Below are 17798 nucleotides of genomic sequence, written 5' to 3' on the forward strand. Positions count from 1 at the left end.
TACAATGACAGCAAAATTTGATTGGCCGAAAAGTATATTACAAGTTACCATATTGCATTCAATGAATTCATTCAAACGAAATCATTAATATTTTTATGATTTTAATTGACTCCTTTTTTTTAAACTGTTAAAGGATTTTTAATGTCAACAATCTAGTAGTTATGACAACGTCAGAATCACGTAATCAAAATGGCGACCATCGGCAAGAAATTTTGACAGCCGTAAACTTGCAGAGGTTGTTTTAACATTTATGATTTTACAGGGCTTTAAATCACAATATTTCTCAGTTGAAGTTATTTTTTTTACTCTTGATACTTATTATATTCTTAAAGATAAAGCAAACAATGCTAATCTGTAGGTAAAATGATATTTACACCCCTACGCCTCTATTTGCTTTTGACTATATTTGGTAAATTTTGTTGAGATTGAAGCTGATTTTGTGCAGTATATTCAAAGGTTCAAAAGATAATGCAGTTTATATTAACAGTAGTGTTTTAATAATGTTGATGATTCAAGAAAAGAAAGCTAATATTTGGCAACATTCCATGTCAACAGTCAGAAGCCGAAATTTCAGTTCCTATTCAGTGGAACTTGTCCATGACATTTACACCAATCGTCCAATGTATACAAAGTATTTGCCTACTTAAGAAAAGACATGTAAGGTTTTTTTCTTTGATAACAGTTAAAAATAATGGCAATAATGCAATTAAATTCTTTGATTCTTCTGTTAATGCATTTGGATGTTTAGTTTAGAGGAGGGGACAGTGATAATTGACCGTATATCCTGGTCTAGTTAGAGTTGAAAAATAATCTTGTGTAACTGGCGAGCACGAATTTCATTACAAAATTGCTTGTCTCCACCGGGACTCAAACCGGGTACCTCTGTGTTACAAGGCAGCGCGTTAACCGACTGAGCTAAAGAAGTACTTCCTTAGCTCAACCGCTTACGACTAACTAAGTATCTACCAAATGTTCTAAGGGAAGCAATCCCGTCACACTTCCCCCATCTCAAGAGTCATCATACCATTATGACTCACTCAAACATACCCTAGCTAGAATTCCTCTCTAACTACCATGGGTTTTTTAGTTAGGCGCCAATGTAACCAGCGAGCACGTATCTACTCTACAAATTCATATCGTCACCACCGGGATTCGAACCCCAGTCGTCTGCGTGACAGTCAGTTCGTTAACCCACTGTTCCAAAGAATCGATTCACTAGCTCAGTTGATCAAGACTGGCTATATATGTTCTACTTGTACTAAGGGGAAGCAACCCCTCTACACTTGCATTAGACCGAATAAAAATTTATTTATCTGCAGCACTAACTAACGTCATCAATTATCATGATTATGTAAAAAAGACAAGCGTACATTTAAATGAATTTCCATGAAAAGGATACAGGACAAAATATAATGCATGTAAATAAATTAAACAAATAAAAATTTTATTTGCAGATCACCGCGCCAAAAATAAGTTGAAAATTACAATATAATTTTCAAAAGTTATATAAAAGTAAATTATAAATAGAGTAATCTTTTACAAAGTACAAAATATGATTGATTTTGATTTACATGATTTAATTGATTTTAAAACTAAATGAAATAAAAAAAATATCATATACATGTACATGTAGCAACAGTTAAAAACAAATATCCAATCTAATACTCAATAAAAATATGCAAATACACCTCCCTTTCCATCAGAATACCTGCAAATGACCTGATGATTAGTAAATATAATATACATAGCTCAGCTAGTTGATTCAACCATTAGTTTAGAGATCTGTTACTGTGAATAATATGACTCTTGACTACAGCCTGGCACAGGCCATTCCGAGCTGGAACAGCAATTGATTTCAAAATGTTGGAGGAAAATCATGCTTCTAACATTAGTGATTCAATAAAAATTTCAATTTTGTGTTGATGGTCTTCACCCAGCTTCATGGTACAGTCACTGAACATTTCTACATTTTTTGTACATACACCTACATGTATGGGAGAATACCATATAAGTTTGATTAACTTGTGTCTCATCCCTTTTGCACATTTAAGCAAATAAAATATGTTAAAACACATATTATACACTAGCTGTCAATATGAATTACAACAACAAAATTAATTAATCTTTCTTTTTCTGCATTTCAGATGTAGAAATTAACTGAGGATTTCTGCACTGGTGATTTTTTTCCACAATTCATGAATACAGTATGGTGTAAAAGTTTTTACTGAATCATGATAAACACAAAGCAATCTTATTGAATTCAATGTCTCTTACATCTAATTCACGATTATACAATAACTTATCAAGTTACGCTATGCCAGGTGAAACAAGGTCCTCTCGTGCTAGGACAGGAAGTTATGGTTTGTCTAGCACAACTCGAGGTGCCAGTCTTGATAGAAGAAAAACCACTCATGGTTTGTCAACAAGTATAACTAGTACTGGGTCAAGGTCTTTATACCCAAGACCTCTACCGCCTGGCCCTGGGCCATTGGATGCAAGTGGAAGGCGATTGACAGAATTTAAAACAAAAACAAGAACAAGTCCAACAAGCAGCAGTATTCGTAATGGTCCACTAAAACCTGATTATAAAAGTACCTATTCAAGTACTTACTCTGATTCTTACCATGGTACATCTCTTAAAGCTAAATCTCCACAAAACGAGCATTATGGAGTTTCAGCTACAACCAGTAGTTCTTTACGAAAAAGATCATCCAGTATTTCTAGTTTGAGTGATGCAACCAGAGACATGAAGTTAAACGGTGGTAGAGAGGATAATTATATAACACCACGGTCAAGAGATATTGCAGACAGGACTCTGTCTAGGGCTTCAAGGAAAGATTGTAATGACATTGATAATCATGACAGTTTATGGTCAACAGCCTCACGTAAAACTTCTGTAATTGAGAATGGGACTTCATCAAAGTCAGATATTGGAAGACCTCCCTCTGGAAGGCGTCGGGATAGTAACCAAGATACATTACAAGAATCAAGTTCTAGTAACAGTCTTTCGTCTTTAGTAAGTTTTCTTGACAATACATTTCTTATTAGTTACATACATTGTACATTAATCAGTACACATATATGTGTTAAAATGTGTCTCCAGCAGGTAACACACACTTTTCAAACTTTAAAACACAAAATTGCAGAAATTGTGTAGGGATATGAAAGCAGTATCATCCTATAGCGGAAGATGATGATTTCCAAATAGTCCATATACCATTGATAGAATATTTTTAAGATTAAATGATTATCATTTATTATGAGATAATTATTTATTATTATTATTATTATACAGTATTTATAACAGCGCATTATATAATATTAAAATTACTCTAAGCGCTTTCCAACATATATTCATTCACATATATAAGTATTTACAATAAAATATGAAAGCCCATAATACATGTAATTTACCATTTCATAATTTTATTTGTTATTCCTTTATATACATGTACTGTACTAACAATAAAATGGAAATGGGGAATGTGTCACAAGAGACAACAACCCGACCAAAGAGCAGACAACAGCCGAAGACCACCAATTGATCTTCAATCCAGCGAGAAGCTTCTGCACCCATGGGTTGCTTCAGCATTATCAACATTAACTACTTTTGCAAATTATCTTCATAAAATAGCTGGTGACAAACGAAATGCAAGTTATTTTACAACAATCAGATGTTACATGTATTCTTAACATTTACCAAAATCATGTACTTGCAACTTACTTGTTGCAAGTACATGAGCTACATGTACATTTGTAGGTGTAAAATGCACAGATTGGAAACACATGACATGATCAAAAAATTATTCAGACAGAAAACAGCTCAAAGCCAGCAAAGGATCTTCAATGTAACAAGAAAACCCCACACCCAGAGTCGAGCCTCAGCTGCCCATACACAATAATGTATAATATATTGTTCATAGAAATAGACACCACACTAAATTAATTTTTCTCTATTTGCAGAATTCCAAATACTACAGTTCTGGTAAATGTGGGTTACGTAACCTTGGAAACACATGTTTTATGAATAGTGTTCTTCAGTGCCTTAGTAATACCAAACCTCTTTTAGAATATTGTCTGAAAGAAGATTATCTACTTGATAAAAATACTTCAACCAGTTCTCTAAAGGGACAACTTATAACAGGTTAGTTTCACTCTATCACCATTATCAGAGTATGTTTTTCATACATTTCTCTAATTCTTACACAATTCTTCCTTTTCCTTACATGTTGATTATTTTTATTTAATCGATTTGTGGTTCGTTTGATCAGTTCATCTTTGGTCAAAATTTGATTATGACCTCAAATTTTCTTGCTTTTCTTGAAATTTCCTATTGTGACAGCATGATAAAGAGCCTCGCGTTTTAATTTTGAAAATTTAACATATATGTTTTGATTGTCTTATTACATACTTTTTTACAGCTTATGCCAAATTAATGGAGGGTATATGGAAGGATAAAGATTCTTCTGTTTCGCCAAACTCTTTCAAAACACAGATACAAAGATTTGCTCCTAGATTCATGGGCTATGCGTAAGTTTAGTGAACTATTTTATAATTCAGTCTTCTTCGCAATATAACATCTTTGTAAATAGTTATGGAAACTTTCATTATAACTCTTAAAATTGTATTGACTTTATTGGACACAGGAAAAAATAGAAAAATGTTGTATAGTTAAAAAAGAAAGTCATTTGGTTTAGAGTATGCATATCTTTTAAAACTTTCCTTAGCATAAAATCAAATATGAAAAGAAAATATTTAAGAAACATGTATTGGTGCATACCATTCATTTGTAATATTAATCTCCACCACAACAGCAATCAAATCAATGTATCATAAAACACCTTATCAATATTGTTATTATTTGATCTGTTAATTTTACTTTTATACTTTTTTCAGCCAACAAGATGCTCAAGAATTTCTGCGTTACCTGTTGGAAGGACTTCATGAAGATGTAAATCGTGTCACAAAGAAACCAAAACCTGTCACAATTAAAGATGAAGATTTTCCTCAGTAAATTTCTATTTGCATTAGTTTTATAGTATTTATTTATAAAGAAATTTAATTTAATTACATTGTAATGTTGATGTGATATGGTGCATAGTCAAAGATTGATCTAGGATAATATCTCTATATAAGAATAAGGAGATATTAGTGGGGGGAAAAATCAAGCCTTCATCCTGATTATGTACTAGATATAGGATACAATTTATATGGCAAACATTTAAAAAATATGATAAATTTAAAAAAAAACATTTAAAAATTTTATTTTGTTCCATATAAAATTTATATTAATAAGGAAGTTATTAAGCATGACAGTTGTTTAAAGCATTATTTTACTATTATCAAACCATGTATATTTATATTCAATTTATTGCGACTTTTAGGGACAAAGATAAAGGCCAAGAATACTGGAGAGTTTACCTTACTTATGACAATAGTCATATTGTTGGTTAGTACTTCTGTCATTTATATATATTTTGAAGGGAAAGCAGTAAAAGTGTTATAAATGTTAATTTAAGAATGGTTATGTTTTTAGCTGTCAGGCTTTCTATTGTTCTACCATTATCAAAATAAGTACTAAAAGTCCATTTTATGTCCGGATATAAGCTACCATAAGTCTTACAATGAAAGTTTACATCTATAATTACATTTAATTACGTTAAGCATAAATTTACTACTTAGCTTTATAATATTCCCTTTGCAGTCTACTATATGTTGTTTTTTATTCAACAGATATTTTTGTTGGTCAGTTGAGAAGTACTCTGAACTACCATGATTGTGGTCACAAATCAACAACTTTTGATCCATTTTGGGATCTGTCTGTACCCATACCAAAGGTGAGTCATTATCTCTGGTCTAATCTATATTAGAAACGAGAACCACACCAACAAACAACAACCACTGAACAACAGGCTCCTGACAATGGTAGCTTTAAAACACTGTAACAACATTATCTATCAGAATGGCTGAAGCAGTAACTTGGTTAATATCTATAAAAAAAAATAAGGTGAAACTTACAGCCCTATTCAGAACAAAAATGAAGGGGAATGGTAGGCAGCACTTTTAATGATTATGATAGGGTTCTGGACCATTTTCACAAAATGAAGCAAATTTTGATTTTTTTCAAACTTGTAGATCTTGATAAAGTGCCAACACATCTCCCTCTTCCTATTATTTTTCCTGGAAGAGCCCTCTTAAGTAAATGAAAAAAATTTCCATAGATATAAGATGTGGTATGACTGCCAATGAGACAACTCTCCATGCAAAGTTTATGATTACAGAATGTAGATATCCTTCATTAGGCTTCTATATTACCCTATGTTATATATATAAAAGAGGGACGAAAGATACCAAAGGGACAGTCAAACTCATAAATCTAAAACAAACTGACAACGCCATGGCTAAAAATGAAAAAAAGACAAACAAACAACAGCACACATGACACAACATAGAAATTTAAAGAATAAACAACATGAACCCCACTGAGAGTCATTGATATCATTTATAGCTAAGTAACTTCCTCATGTTCATGAGTCAATGATAAGGGTTACTAATTATTCAGGGACGATCAGACGTGACATTACAGAGTTATATCAATCTATTTATGTTTATTATTCAGGGACGATCAGACGTGACATTACAGAGTTATATCTATCTATTTATGTTTATTATTCAGGGACGATCAGACGTGACATTACAGAGTTATATCAATCTATTTATGTTTATTATTCAGGGACGATCAGACATGACATTACAGAGTTATATCAATCTATTTATGTTTATTATTCAGGGATGATCAGACGTGACATTACAGAGTTATATCTATCTATTTATGTTTATTATTCAGGGACGATCAGACGTGACATTACAGAGTTGTATCAATCTATTTATGAAGGAAGAGGAATTAGATCATGATGAGAGACCAGTATGTATTCATTTACCATTGCATTTTTTGTTCACTGACGTATTTGAAAAAGAATGTTATTTTTACACCAATAAATTGACAGGAAAAAAAATCATGAAATAAGCTAGTTCTAGATTTAAATTTATGGAAATATTCCCTTTAAGTAAACATAACTTTAATGTGGTTATAAATTTATTATCCAGACACAAAAAGTTATTTGATCATTAGAGTGAAAAATGAAATACAACAAGCACCTGTCTAAGATGAACTATTATGCTTTAGGTCATTGATATTTTTGCTAATGTATCCTGTCTAATTTAATAAGGGCTAGATACCTTTGGATATGCATTTGTAAGAATTATTACAATTGTCCTTAATTTTTTATACAGCACAGAATTCAATGTGTTGTTTTATCCATCTCTTTTTTTATTGACAAAAATACTTTTATCTCTTTTTTTAGACATGCTCAAAATGTAAAAGAAAAAGTGCTTGTTCAAAGAGTTTTGCAGTGCAAAAGTTTCCACAGATATTAGTGATTCATTTCAAACGGTTCAGTCAGGGCCGATACAGTCAAAAAGTGTCCACACGAGTCGAATTCCCAGACAGTTTGGATGTCACAGAATACTCATCAGAAAAAGGTATACTTAAACTTCAAGCATGCAGCCTTAAACCTAAGTCATGCAAACTTAAACTTTAGTCGTGCCAAACTTTAGATGAGGATGTGACATCTTGACAAATTTAGAAGTACGTACTAACTAATGAAAACACAAACACTTTAAATTACAAGTATCCGTGAATAGTTTACAATTGTATTTCTGTAATAACAAAAAGTGATTTGATTGCAACTAATTTACAGAAACCTTTTAGTATTATTCACCAGTATTATAGGGAGATAAAAAGCATGTAAAAACCAAAACTCAATTTTTACGTTATCAAATACTGAACATTAAATCAAATCATCAAAACGAATACGAAAGTTTTATTTTGATTCAGTTCACATATATAACAGTACAAACATAAGTGTTTGAGAGCTTTCTACCGTAAATAATCATTCTGAAGAATGTTTTATTGGACAGTTTATCAGGTTAAAAAGAATAATAAAAATGTTTTATTTTGAAGGAAATACCAAAATTATCTACAACTTTTATGCAGTCAGTAACCATTCTGGTAGTGTGCATTCTGGTCATTATACAGCTTCCTGTAAACATCCTTACAGTGGAGACTGGTTCCACTTCAATGATAACAGGTAGGAACCAGTGGATGAGATTCATACAAGTAATTTTAAAGCCATGAAATTTCCTCATTAGAAATAATTTATTGGTTATTTTAGTTAAGGTTATTAGGTCCTATGCATGTATTGATGAGTGGCATTTTAACATCCAGATTTCTGAAAGTGATGTACGGTAAAAGGTATTAAATTCAGATAGAGATTAATATTATACTATTAATCTTGAAAATTCTAATTTATGTTTAAGGGTTGTTCAAGTTTTTGTTAATAAAAATGAGGAAAGCTGAAACAATTATCATTCTTGCTACCCACAATTTCCATTGATGAATATTTTTAGAATCATTATTTAAATATTGGTACATTTGTAGTATACTTACTATAAATTGATGTATTTCAGGGTATCATCAACTTCAGCACATAGTACAGTGTCATCAGAAGCATATTTAGTATTCTATGAACTTTCAAGCAGGTCCTCTAGATTATAGCATAAAGTATCATGGTGGATTAACAGAGGAAAACAAAGAAAAATAGAAAAGACATTTATAGAAGAATTATGTATTATTGCAAAAAATTGAAATCAGTTTGCTTCTTTCTCTGTCAGAGTGTGAACTTTTTAAAAGAAAATCATAAAAATGTAAGCCCAGAAATGTAAAATCAGCTGCTGACTCCTACTCACTACAGTTTACATAGATATTAACCATAAATAATGTTTATGACATTGAGAATGATGGTATCCAACATTGCTAGAATCAGAATATATAAAACTCAGACCCTTTTGGTTTAGATTCATTTCATAATGTTACACAACCTTTCAGTAAAATTGTTTTATTGTCATCTTTTGGAAGATTTTCTAATGTAAGTACAGGAGCAAAATTCTGATATTGCATTTATTGATCAGCTCCTGGAACTCCAATCAGACTAAAATGTGTGAGAAACCTTGATATTACTTACAAATATGGATAGGTTTCCAATTTTCAGAGAAGATCTTCTTTCAATGGATCTAAATGGGTGTTTCAGTCTGCTGGTCTTGCAATTGAAGAACAGTTTTGTCACAAACTTCTCATCTAGTGTTTTTAGTGCAAGATATGTTTAAATTATGGTTAGATAGTTGACCCTGACTTTGAATAAGAATAAGAAAGAAGCTTGAAATAATTGTCTGTAAGGATGTAAAAACCTAAACTCTAAAAAGTTTAGACAAATGAAATCAATTTGAATATATATATTTAGTAGAACACTATAAAACATTGTTTATCATTCATGCATGTTATTGTTTTCTGTTTATTGCTTGAATTATTAATATACCTCTTACATGTAAATAATGAAATGGGTAAGAATGCTTTATCAATATATTACTGTTATGAAGTGAATGATTATATCAGAGTTGTGATTTGTAATCAGGTTGTACAAGGTTGTTAACTTACAGTGAATGAATAAATGTGTAAATCTGCAGTAGAGGAATAATGTTTTCATTTATATAAAAAAGTCTCATTTTGTAAAGCAGTCTCAGATATTTTACATGAAATCCGAGCCACATATGAACAATACTCTAATATTTTTGGCAAATTTGTGAGCTTTTAAATGATTCTGTGAATGTTTTGTTTTGATAATAGAATTCACTCTTGGATCAAATATACTTAAATTTTACATCTTTACTTTTAATTGCTTTGTGTTTGTAAACAATTATTGTGAAGTACAGTGACTAATATTTTGTATGTTAACTTTTATCTGAGAAAAAGAAGCTTTATGATTTGTAGAACAAGATTCAGATGTTGGCCAAACATTTTGACTACAACGAACTTTCTGTGTTGTCAAAGAAAGCAATTAATGTATTAATGGATTATTTAGAAGCTTGAATGTGGATAGTTTGACAGTCCTGACTGTGTAAAATTTGTGAAGAGTGTGGGCAGCTTTGATATTGTGAAAGATCTTGAATGTTATATTAACTTTCTACATATTTGTTTTTTACCATTTAATAATTTTATATGTTATGAGGTATAAATGTGATCAATATCTATTTAAGTTTGTTATTGAACTTACAGTAATTGTCTTTATTAATGAGAGTCACTCATATAGTCCTAATGAGCTAATTGTTACTCAGTAATCTCTTTAAATGTCATCATTTTTATAGCCTTCGTGTGTTTCTTTCGACAGATTTCTTTTAACTTGTCATTTAAAATTTCAATTGTTGGAATTGGTTATAGAGAAGGTTTATCCTACATTTATTTTCTTCAGTTCAGTCTGAGCAAATTTCACTATTAACACTAAAAACAATTTGTAATTTCTCTAGGTTAAGATAAAATAGCCCATTTTAAAGAAAATATATTGACACTTGAATGTGAGTTAGACTTTTCAACTTGATGAGTCAGATAATTCACACATTAAATAATCATCTTAAAATAATCATGAATATTTGGCAGACTTATATTTTGTGAGCAATAATTAATCATTAGAGAAAACAAACGGAGGCGAGGAAATGATGATATTTTGAGATTTTAAAAACAGCATTTGAGCATTGTTATCAGGAGATATTATACTATGCATTCTAATCATGTTACGTTGTATATACAATTATTATATATACCATGGAAAGTTTTATGTAGTGAAATTTTTACATTTTTTTTGTCCCAAATATTGTATTTTACATTATGTTTATATCAGTTTTGATCACAAAACTATTTTATATTGTATTCATCAATACATACATTTTTCTTAAAATTTATTAAAAAATTAACACCTAATTGTTTAATTCAGACATTTATAATGAGATTGTCAATAATGAAAGAGATAAAATCCTACCTACAAACATGACAAAAAGTTAACCAAGACTAGACAATATTATATTAAAAAAAAGGAGAATTTTAAGTCCATAAAATGTTTTGCAATGGAAATTTGCTTTCTTGGTCCAGAATCCAAGTTGACAAACATTGACAACAGAAGTATTCCCTATTTATATGAAAATTATTGAAAAAAGAAAGAAAAAAAAAATCAGTATATCAATTCTGATTTTTATTCATCTCCAGATGATAGTGCTCTTCCATATGAAGATAATTTTGTTGTCATAAGGCCATTCATAAATAATGTTTAGTTTCTCAGTACTTTTATCAAATACAATTTTGCAACATAAATAAGTTTAAAGCTACCACTATAGCAAAATCTGTGTTTGAACTTGAAAACAAACAATAAGTGTGTAATTTCTATTGAATGGTTTGTTAAAAACAATAAGTGTGTAATTCAATTTATGTGGACAAAAAATATTATGAAGCAATACCAAACTTTTGCAAAATAAAAAGAGGGAGCATAAACATATAAATATTTTAGGCCCATCTCATGTTCATGTGTTTGTCCTTATGAAGTTGAGATCCTCATTATATTGAAATTCATTGTTTTACAGAAATTTTGTTTTGGCAAATTTTTGATAGGCTTTTAAATTTATTTTTGTGGACACCAGTGTTAACAGTTTGACATATTATATATTGCAATTTCGTCGTCCTCTCTTATGCTAGTTTTTGTTGTATTTTTGGATTGCTGTCACATTGATGTAAACCTCACATCAAACGAGAAACCAACGTTATTTTGAATGGCCTTTTTTATCATTTGAATTTGATTGTGACACCAAGCCTGTGATATGTACAGTTAGTATTGTAGAAAATGTAAATACCATATATTTATTATACCCAACCTGGAGAGGGTGTGTAATTATTATCCCCTGCTAGGAAAATGTTTATAGTGCCCATCCAAGTAGAAGGTGCGAAATTGTTAACAAATTATACACTGTTAATGCTTGTTAGGGATGTTTTTATTTCTTGCCGTTTATTGATATTGAGTGTATCAAGCATGTTATACTAAAATTTATCAGGCCATTACCCTAGATCAGATATTATTTAAAAAATGTTTAATGTTTGGTTTATTCATAAGTAAACAAGGGTAAAAACAAAGTCATAAGGATATCCAAAATTTGAAAACAAATTGTTTGAAGACAATATTTCTTGATATGAACTTGATCTTCAATTGTGGACAATCACCGAATTACCAGTCTTTTTAGAAATACTCTATTTAATTAAATGATTATTTAAATTAATGAATTTGAGCAATGTTCATGTAAAAGGCCACTAACAAGATGATTTTTTTAAGATTCTCATAAGTTCATTTTTAATAAATCAATTTTCAACACCAAAAACTACTAATTTTGATAAAAACAAAATTGAAACCTCTCTACTCCTTAGAATTTTAATAGGGGAATGACAAACTTATAATTCATCATACTGATGTCTACTAGGAATTTAGTGTCATCCCTTACAGAAAATGTCAGTTAACTTGTGTATTCATAATATTATATAATGCATGTACTATGATGTTACATTGAGAGTTTCATGTTTTATATGTGTGGTATTGTATTATAACACTACATAACGGTTTAGATATTTTGTCATGTTAAATACTACATAACAATTTAGATATTTTGTCATGTTAAATACATAGGTTGTTTATAATGATACTGTTAAATTATCGATAAAGCTTAATTTATTTGCTCAACCTTTTAATATATTTTTTTTTAGGTTGTATTAATATTGATTCATAAGAATGTATATGACACCCAAATTTAAGTCAATAATGTTTTGAATAATAGATTGATTGTCACAAGAAAGTTGATAGCAAATATTAGAAAAAAAACAATAGTAGATTATTTAATTACTGTAAAAGGTAAGTTGAACCCTTGGTAAAATTGAGTCAATGTTGGACAGACCAGGTTGTACTAATAAGCCTAATTTTTGTTGATCACTCCGGCTTCATATGATTTATTGATGAGTCCCTATTTGTTTGATTAATTTATTTGTTATTGCTTACATGTATTTCCTATGAAAAATAAACAAGCTGCATTTATAGGGCAGTTATAAATAAAATAGTCTTTCATAATGAATGACCTTGTTTGTTACCTCATTTTCACATAGGTTATTGCCTATATAATTCTGGTTAATCATGGAACCCCTGTAGCTTTGTCCATTCATGTCATAGGCCAAACTCAAATCTTATAGATTCAGACTAAAAGTATTGAATATGGTACTCATAATACATAGATTATTGTTCAAGGTCAGAGATCAAAAAGTTCAACGGCCCTGTCAGATCAAAATGTGAATTGCATACAGTTCATTTAATAACTTAGTATTCATTTATAAAAAAAAAAAACCAAAGAAGAATATTGAGGGTTCAGGCCATGCTTCAAAGGTAAAGTATAGGTCAAGATTGTCAATTGACCCATTAACTTTGTTGTCGAAGTGGAACAAGAGTATCAACTAGAGACTCGCAAGAGCCAGCACCTCATAGGAAAGAAACATTCATGCTGTTTGATTTCAATCAATTCAGTGGTTCTTTAGAAGAAGATTTTTGTATGCATTTCTCATAGGTTCCTATGTTAAACTAAGTCCCCCACTGTCGGCCATCTTGGATGTTGCAATGATAACAAAGTAACAACACTTGGTCAGCATCTGATTAGGAACATTCATGCTATGTTTGGTTTCATTCCATTCAGTGGTTCACTAAAAGAAAACATTTGTATATATTTCCCATAGGGTCCTATGTTAAACTAAGTCCCCCACTGGAGGCCATCTTAGACGTTGGAATGGCGACAAAGTAACAACACTTGGTCAGTATCTCATTAGGAACATTCATGCTATGTTTGGTTTCATGCCATTCAGTGGTTCACTAAAAGAAGACATTTGTATGTATTTCCCGTAGGGTCCTATGTTAAACTAAGTCCCCCGCTGGTGGCCATCTTGGATAATGGATCGGCTACAAAGTAACAACACTTGGTCAGCACCTCATAAGGAACATCCATGCCATGTTTGGTTTCATTCCATTCAGTGGTTCTCTATAAGAAGACATTTGTTTATATTTCCCATAGGGTCCTATGTTAAACTAAGTCCCCTGCTGGTGCCCATCTTGGATAATGGATCGGCTACAAAGTAACAACACTTGGTCAGCACCTCATAAGGAACATTCATGCCATGTTTGGTTTCATTCCATTCAGTGGTTCACTTAAGGAAGTCATTTGTATGCATTTCCCATAGGGTCCTATGTTATACTAAGTCCCCCGCTGGTGGCCATCTTGGATAATGGATCGGCTACAAAATAACAACACTTGGTCAGCACCTCATAAGGAACATCCATGCCATGTTTGGTTTCATTCCATTCAGTGGTTCTCTAAAAGAAGTCTTTTGTATGGTCCTATGTTAAACTAAATCCTCCTGCTGGTGGCCATCTTGGATGATGGATCGGCTACAAAGTAACAACACTTTGTCAGCACCTCATAAGGAACATTCATGCCATGTTTGGTTTCATTCCATTCAGTGGTTCTCTAGAAGAAGTTCAAAATGTAACCAGATGCTCCGCAGGGCGCAGCTTTATACGACCGCAGAGGTTGAACCCTGAAAGGTTGGGGCAAATATAGACACAACATTCAAGCTGGATACAGCTCTAAATTTGGATTGTGATTAAATAGTTGACACAGCATAGGTTTCTGACACAGAATGAATGTGGTCTAATGAACTTAAAAAATTGTTTTGCCTTTGAGCAATTCACTATGCTGTTGAATATTAATCCTCTCAAAAAAATGTTTGAAGAAATTTTCTTTTTATTTATGAAATCTGAAATGAGAAAATTTAACCTTCCCCCCCCCCCCCCCCTCCCCCATTTTTTTTTTTCACATCCCCCATTCCCTTTTACCAAAACTGATCTCAATTCAAATTTCTAATGGAGTTTGCAACAATAACTACTCATTTAAATACATCATAAAATATTAAAATGTAACAAAAGGTGCTTGTTATCACTGAATGGTAAAGATTGTTTTAATTTATCAGTAAAAGTGAATATACATTGTATATTGTATAAAACAATGATTTAAGTTGACTCAACTACTATTCTGGACAAAGAAAGATAACTCCAATCAATTGAAAATTTCTTGCTATTGCACAATATTGTGCAATTAGATATTTCTGGCTATTGCGCAATACTGTGCAATTGAAAATATTTGCTATTGCACAATACTGTGCAATTGAAGATTTCTTGCTATTGCGCAATACTGAGCAACTGAAAATTTCTTGCTACTGCTGAATACTGTGCAATTGAAAATCCTTTGCTATTGCACAATACTTAATATAATAATTTTGGATCCTGATTTGAACCAACTTGAAAACTGGGCCCATAAACAAAAATCTAATACATGTTTAGATTCAGCATATCAAAAAAGCCCAAGAATTCAATTTTTGTTAAAATCAAATTTAGTTTAATTTTGGACCCTTTGGACTTTAATGTAGACCAATTTGAAAACGGGACCAATAAAGGGCTGCGCTTTAGCGCATGATACGCCTGTTGCTCTTTTAACTTGTCTTTTATGCTTTAAATGAATTTATATGATCAACTAGAAATATATATACAAATCAAAAGGGATATTACATTAATATATTCACCAAAGTTTCATAAAATCCCCCTTTTTTAAGTATAAAAATTCATTACTTAAGAAAACGTAAAATCTAAAATTTATAAAAATGGAAAGAGAGCTTATGTCAATAGATATAAACAATTTATCAAAGTTGCATAAAATTTTGTGAAAGTGTTAGTTATTGTCCCAAAATTGGAAAATCCCCCCCTTTTTTAAGCATAAAAATTCATAACACGGAAATGTAAAATCTGAAATTTATAAAAATTGAAAGGGAGCTTACATCAATAGATATAAACAATTCACCAAAGTTTCATGGACATTGGTGAAAGTCTTTTTGAGTTATTGTCCGAAGTGTTGAAAATCCCCCTTTTTTTTTTATGAATAAAGCCCCATAAATCCAAAACTTAAAATCTGAAATTTATAAAAATTGAAAGGGAGCTTACATCAATAGATATAAACAATTCACCAAAGTTTCATGGACATTGGTGAAAGCCTTTTTGAGTTATTGTCCGAAGTGTTGAAAATCCCCCTTTTTTATGAATAAAGCCCCATCAATCCAAAACTTAAAATCTGAAATTAAAAAAAAACGAAAGGGAGCTTATGTCAATAGATATAAACAATTCACTTAAGTTTCATGGAAATTGGTGAAAGTGTTTTTGAGTTAATGTCCGAAGTGTGGACGACGGACGGACAACGGTATACCATAATACGTCCCGTCTAAAAGACGACGGGCGTATACAAATTAAGAATCTACATACACAGTTAGATTTGGCATATCAAAGAACCCCAATTATTCAATTTTTGATGAAATCAAACAAAGTTTAATTTTGAACCCAGATTTGGACCAACTTGAAAACTGGGCCAATAATCAAAATCTAAGTTCATTTTTAGATTCAACATATTAAAGAACCCCAAGGATTCAATTTTTGTTAAAATCAAACTAAGTTTAATTTTTGGACCCTTTGGACCTTAATGTAGACCAATTTGAAAACGGGACCAAAAATTAAGAATCTACATACACAGTTAGATTTGGCATATCAAAGAATCCCAATTATTCAATTTTTGATGAAATCAAACAAAGTTCAATTTTGGACCCTTTGGGCCCCTTATTCCTAAACTGATGGGACCAAAAATCTCAAAATCAAACCCAACCTTCCTTTTATGGTCATAAACCTTGTGTTTAAATTTCATAGATTTCTATTTACTTATACTTAAGTTATGGTGCGAAAACCAAGAATAATGCTTATTTGGGCCCCTTTTTGGCCCCTAATTCCTAAACTGTTGGGACCTCAACTCCCAAAATCAATCCCAACCTTCCTTTTGTGGTCATAAACCTTATGTCAAAATTTCATAGATTTCTATTCACTTAAACCTAAGTTATAGTGCGAAAAGTAAGAAAATGCTTATTTGGGCCCTTTTTGGCCCCTAATTCCTAAAATGTTGGGACCAAAACTCCCAAAATCAATCCTAACCTTCCTTTTGTGGTCATAAACCTTGTGTCAAAATTTCATCAATTTCTATTCATTTTTACTTAAGTTAGAGTGCGAAAACTAAAAGTATTCGGACGACGACGACGACACCAACGTGATAGCAATATATGACGAAAAATTAAAATTTTTGCGGTCGTATAAAAAGTTAACAACGCAGTCTGACAGGCAGTCTGGACTGTGCCCCCATTACCTGATTCATATCATAAATTTATAATTATGGATGGCTGTATAACATTCTGAGGTAAATTAAGTGCATATTTAAGACAAGAATATGTTAGTGTGTTATGAATATGAACCGTAATTTTAACTTGACCCACATGCTAAGATGTATTTTTTTAAATGCTAGTTCAATATCAGAGTCCACAAAAGACATGTACCCAGAAACATTACTGACGCAAAGCCAACCAGTCTTTGCTCTTACTACTTAATGTAGCTTGCCTAGCAGAAAACCAACAAATACCAATTTCACAGTTTTGGTTTGACCTCAGTGGGGTTCTAAAACCTTGAGGCATATACAGGACCACTGAGGTGGTTAACTTCATCAAGACAGCAAACTAACAATACAAGATACAAATATATAATCACACTGGTCAATAAATACCTCAATCTATAGCTTTACTTAGTTAGTGACATGCTTCATCACTTTCCAATTATAAAGAGAGAGTTAAAATCACAAATTTGAATAATTGTGACAATAAAATTAGTTTTTTTTTCAGGCAGAGTAACTTTTATCTCTGTATT

General features: G+C 31.3%; 1 protein-coding gene across 2 annotated transcripts; it reads left to right on the top strand.

The window, feature by feature from the left end:
* The first annotated feature begins 126 nt into the window (after positions 1 to 126).
* On the top strand, positions 127 to 13050 carry LOC139522831 (ubiquitin carboxyl-terminal hydrolase 2-like). Of its 2 annotated transcripts, XM_071316421.1 has the most exons (11): positions 127 to 235; positions 2145 to 3016; positions 3964 to 4144; positions 4422 to 4530; positions 4897 to 5010; positions 5385 to 5449; positions 5734 to 5837; positions 6848 to 6925; positions 7365 to 7542; positions 8024 to 8150; positions 8530 to 13050. In XM_071316421.1, exons 2-11 carry the CDS (start codon positions 2264 to 2266, stop codon positions 8615 to 8617), a joined length of 1797 nt encoding a protein of 598 aa, XP_071172522.1. In that variant the 5' UTR covers positions 127 to 235; positions 2145 to 2263; the 3' UTR covers positions 8618 to 13050. The 2 variants fall into 2 exon arrangements, with proteins under 2 accessions (XP_071172522.1, XP_071172523.1); XM_071316422.1 differs by lacking the exons at positions 6848 to 6925; positions 7365 to 7542; positions 8024 to 8150; positions 8530 to 13050 and adding an exon at positions 6563 to 6833.
* The last annotated feature ends 4748 nt before the right edge of the window (positions 13051 to 17798 follow it).

Source organism: Mytilus edulis, chromosome 5, assembly GCF_963676685.1.
Source record: "Mytilus edulis chromosome 5, xbMytEdul2.2, whole genome shotgun sequence".
In the NCBI taxonomy this organism is placed as follows: domain Eukaryota; kingdom Metazoa; phylum Mollusca; class Bivalvia; order Mytilida; family Mytilidae; genus Mytilus; species Mytilus edulis.

What these genes read in the sequence shown, in the direction of transcription:
- LOC139522831 (XM_071316421.1), top strand. Translation starts at nt 2,264, where the DNA reads ATGTCTCTTACATCTAATTCACGATTATACAATAACTTATCAAGTTAC. An exon ending in AAAGATGAAGATTTTCCTCA is followed by an intron (nt 5,011 to 5,384) that starts GTAAATTTCTAT and finishes TGCGACTTTTAG; the next exon opens with GGACAAAGATAAAGGCCAAG. An exon ending in TTCCACTTCAATGATAACAG is followed by an intron (nt 8,151 to 8,529) that starts GTAGGAACCAGT and finishes GATGTATTTCAG; the next exon opens with GGTATCATCAACTTCAGCAC.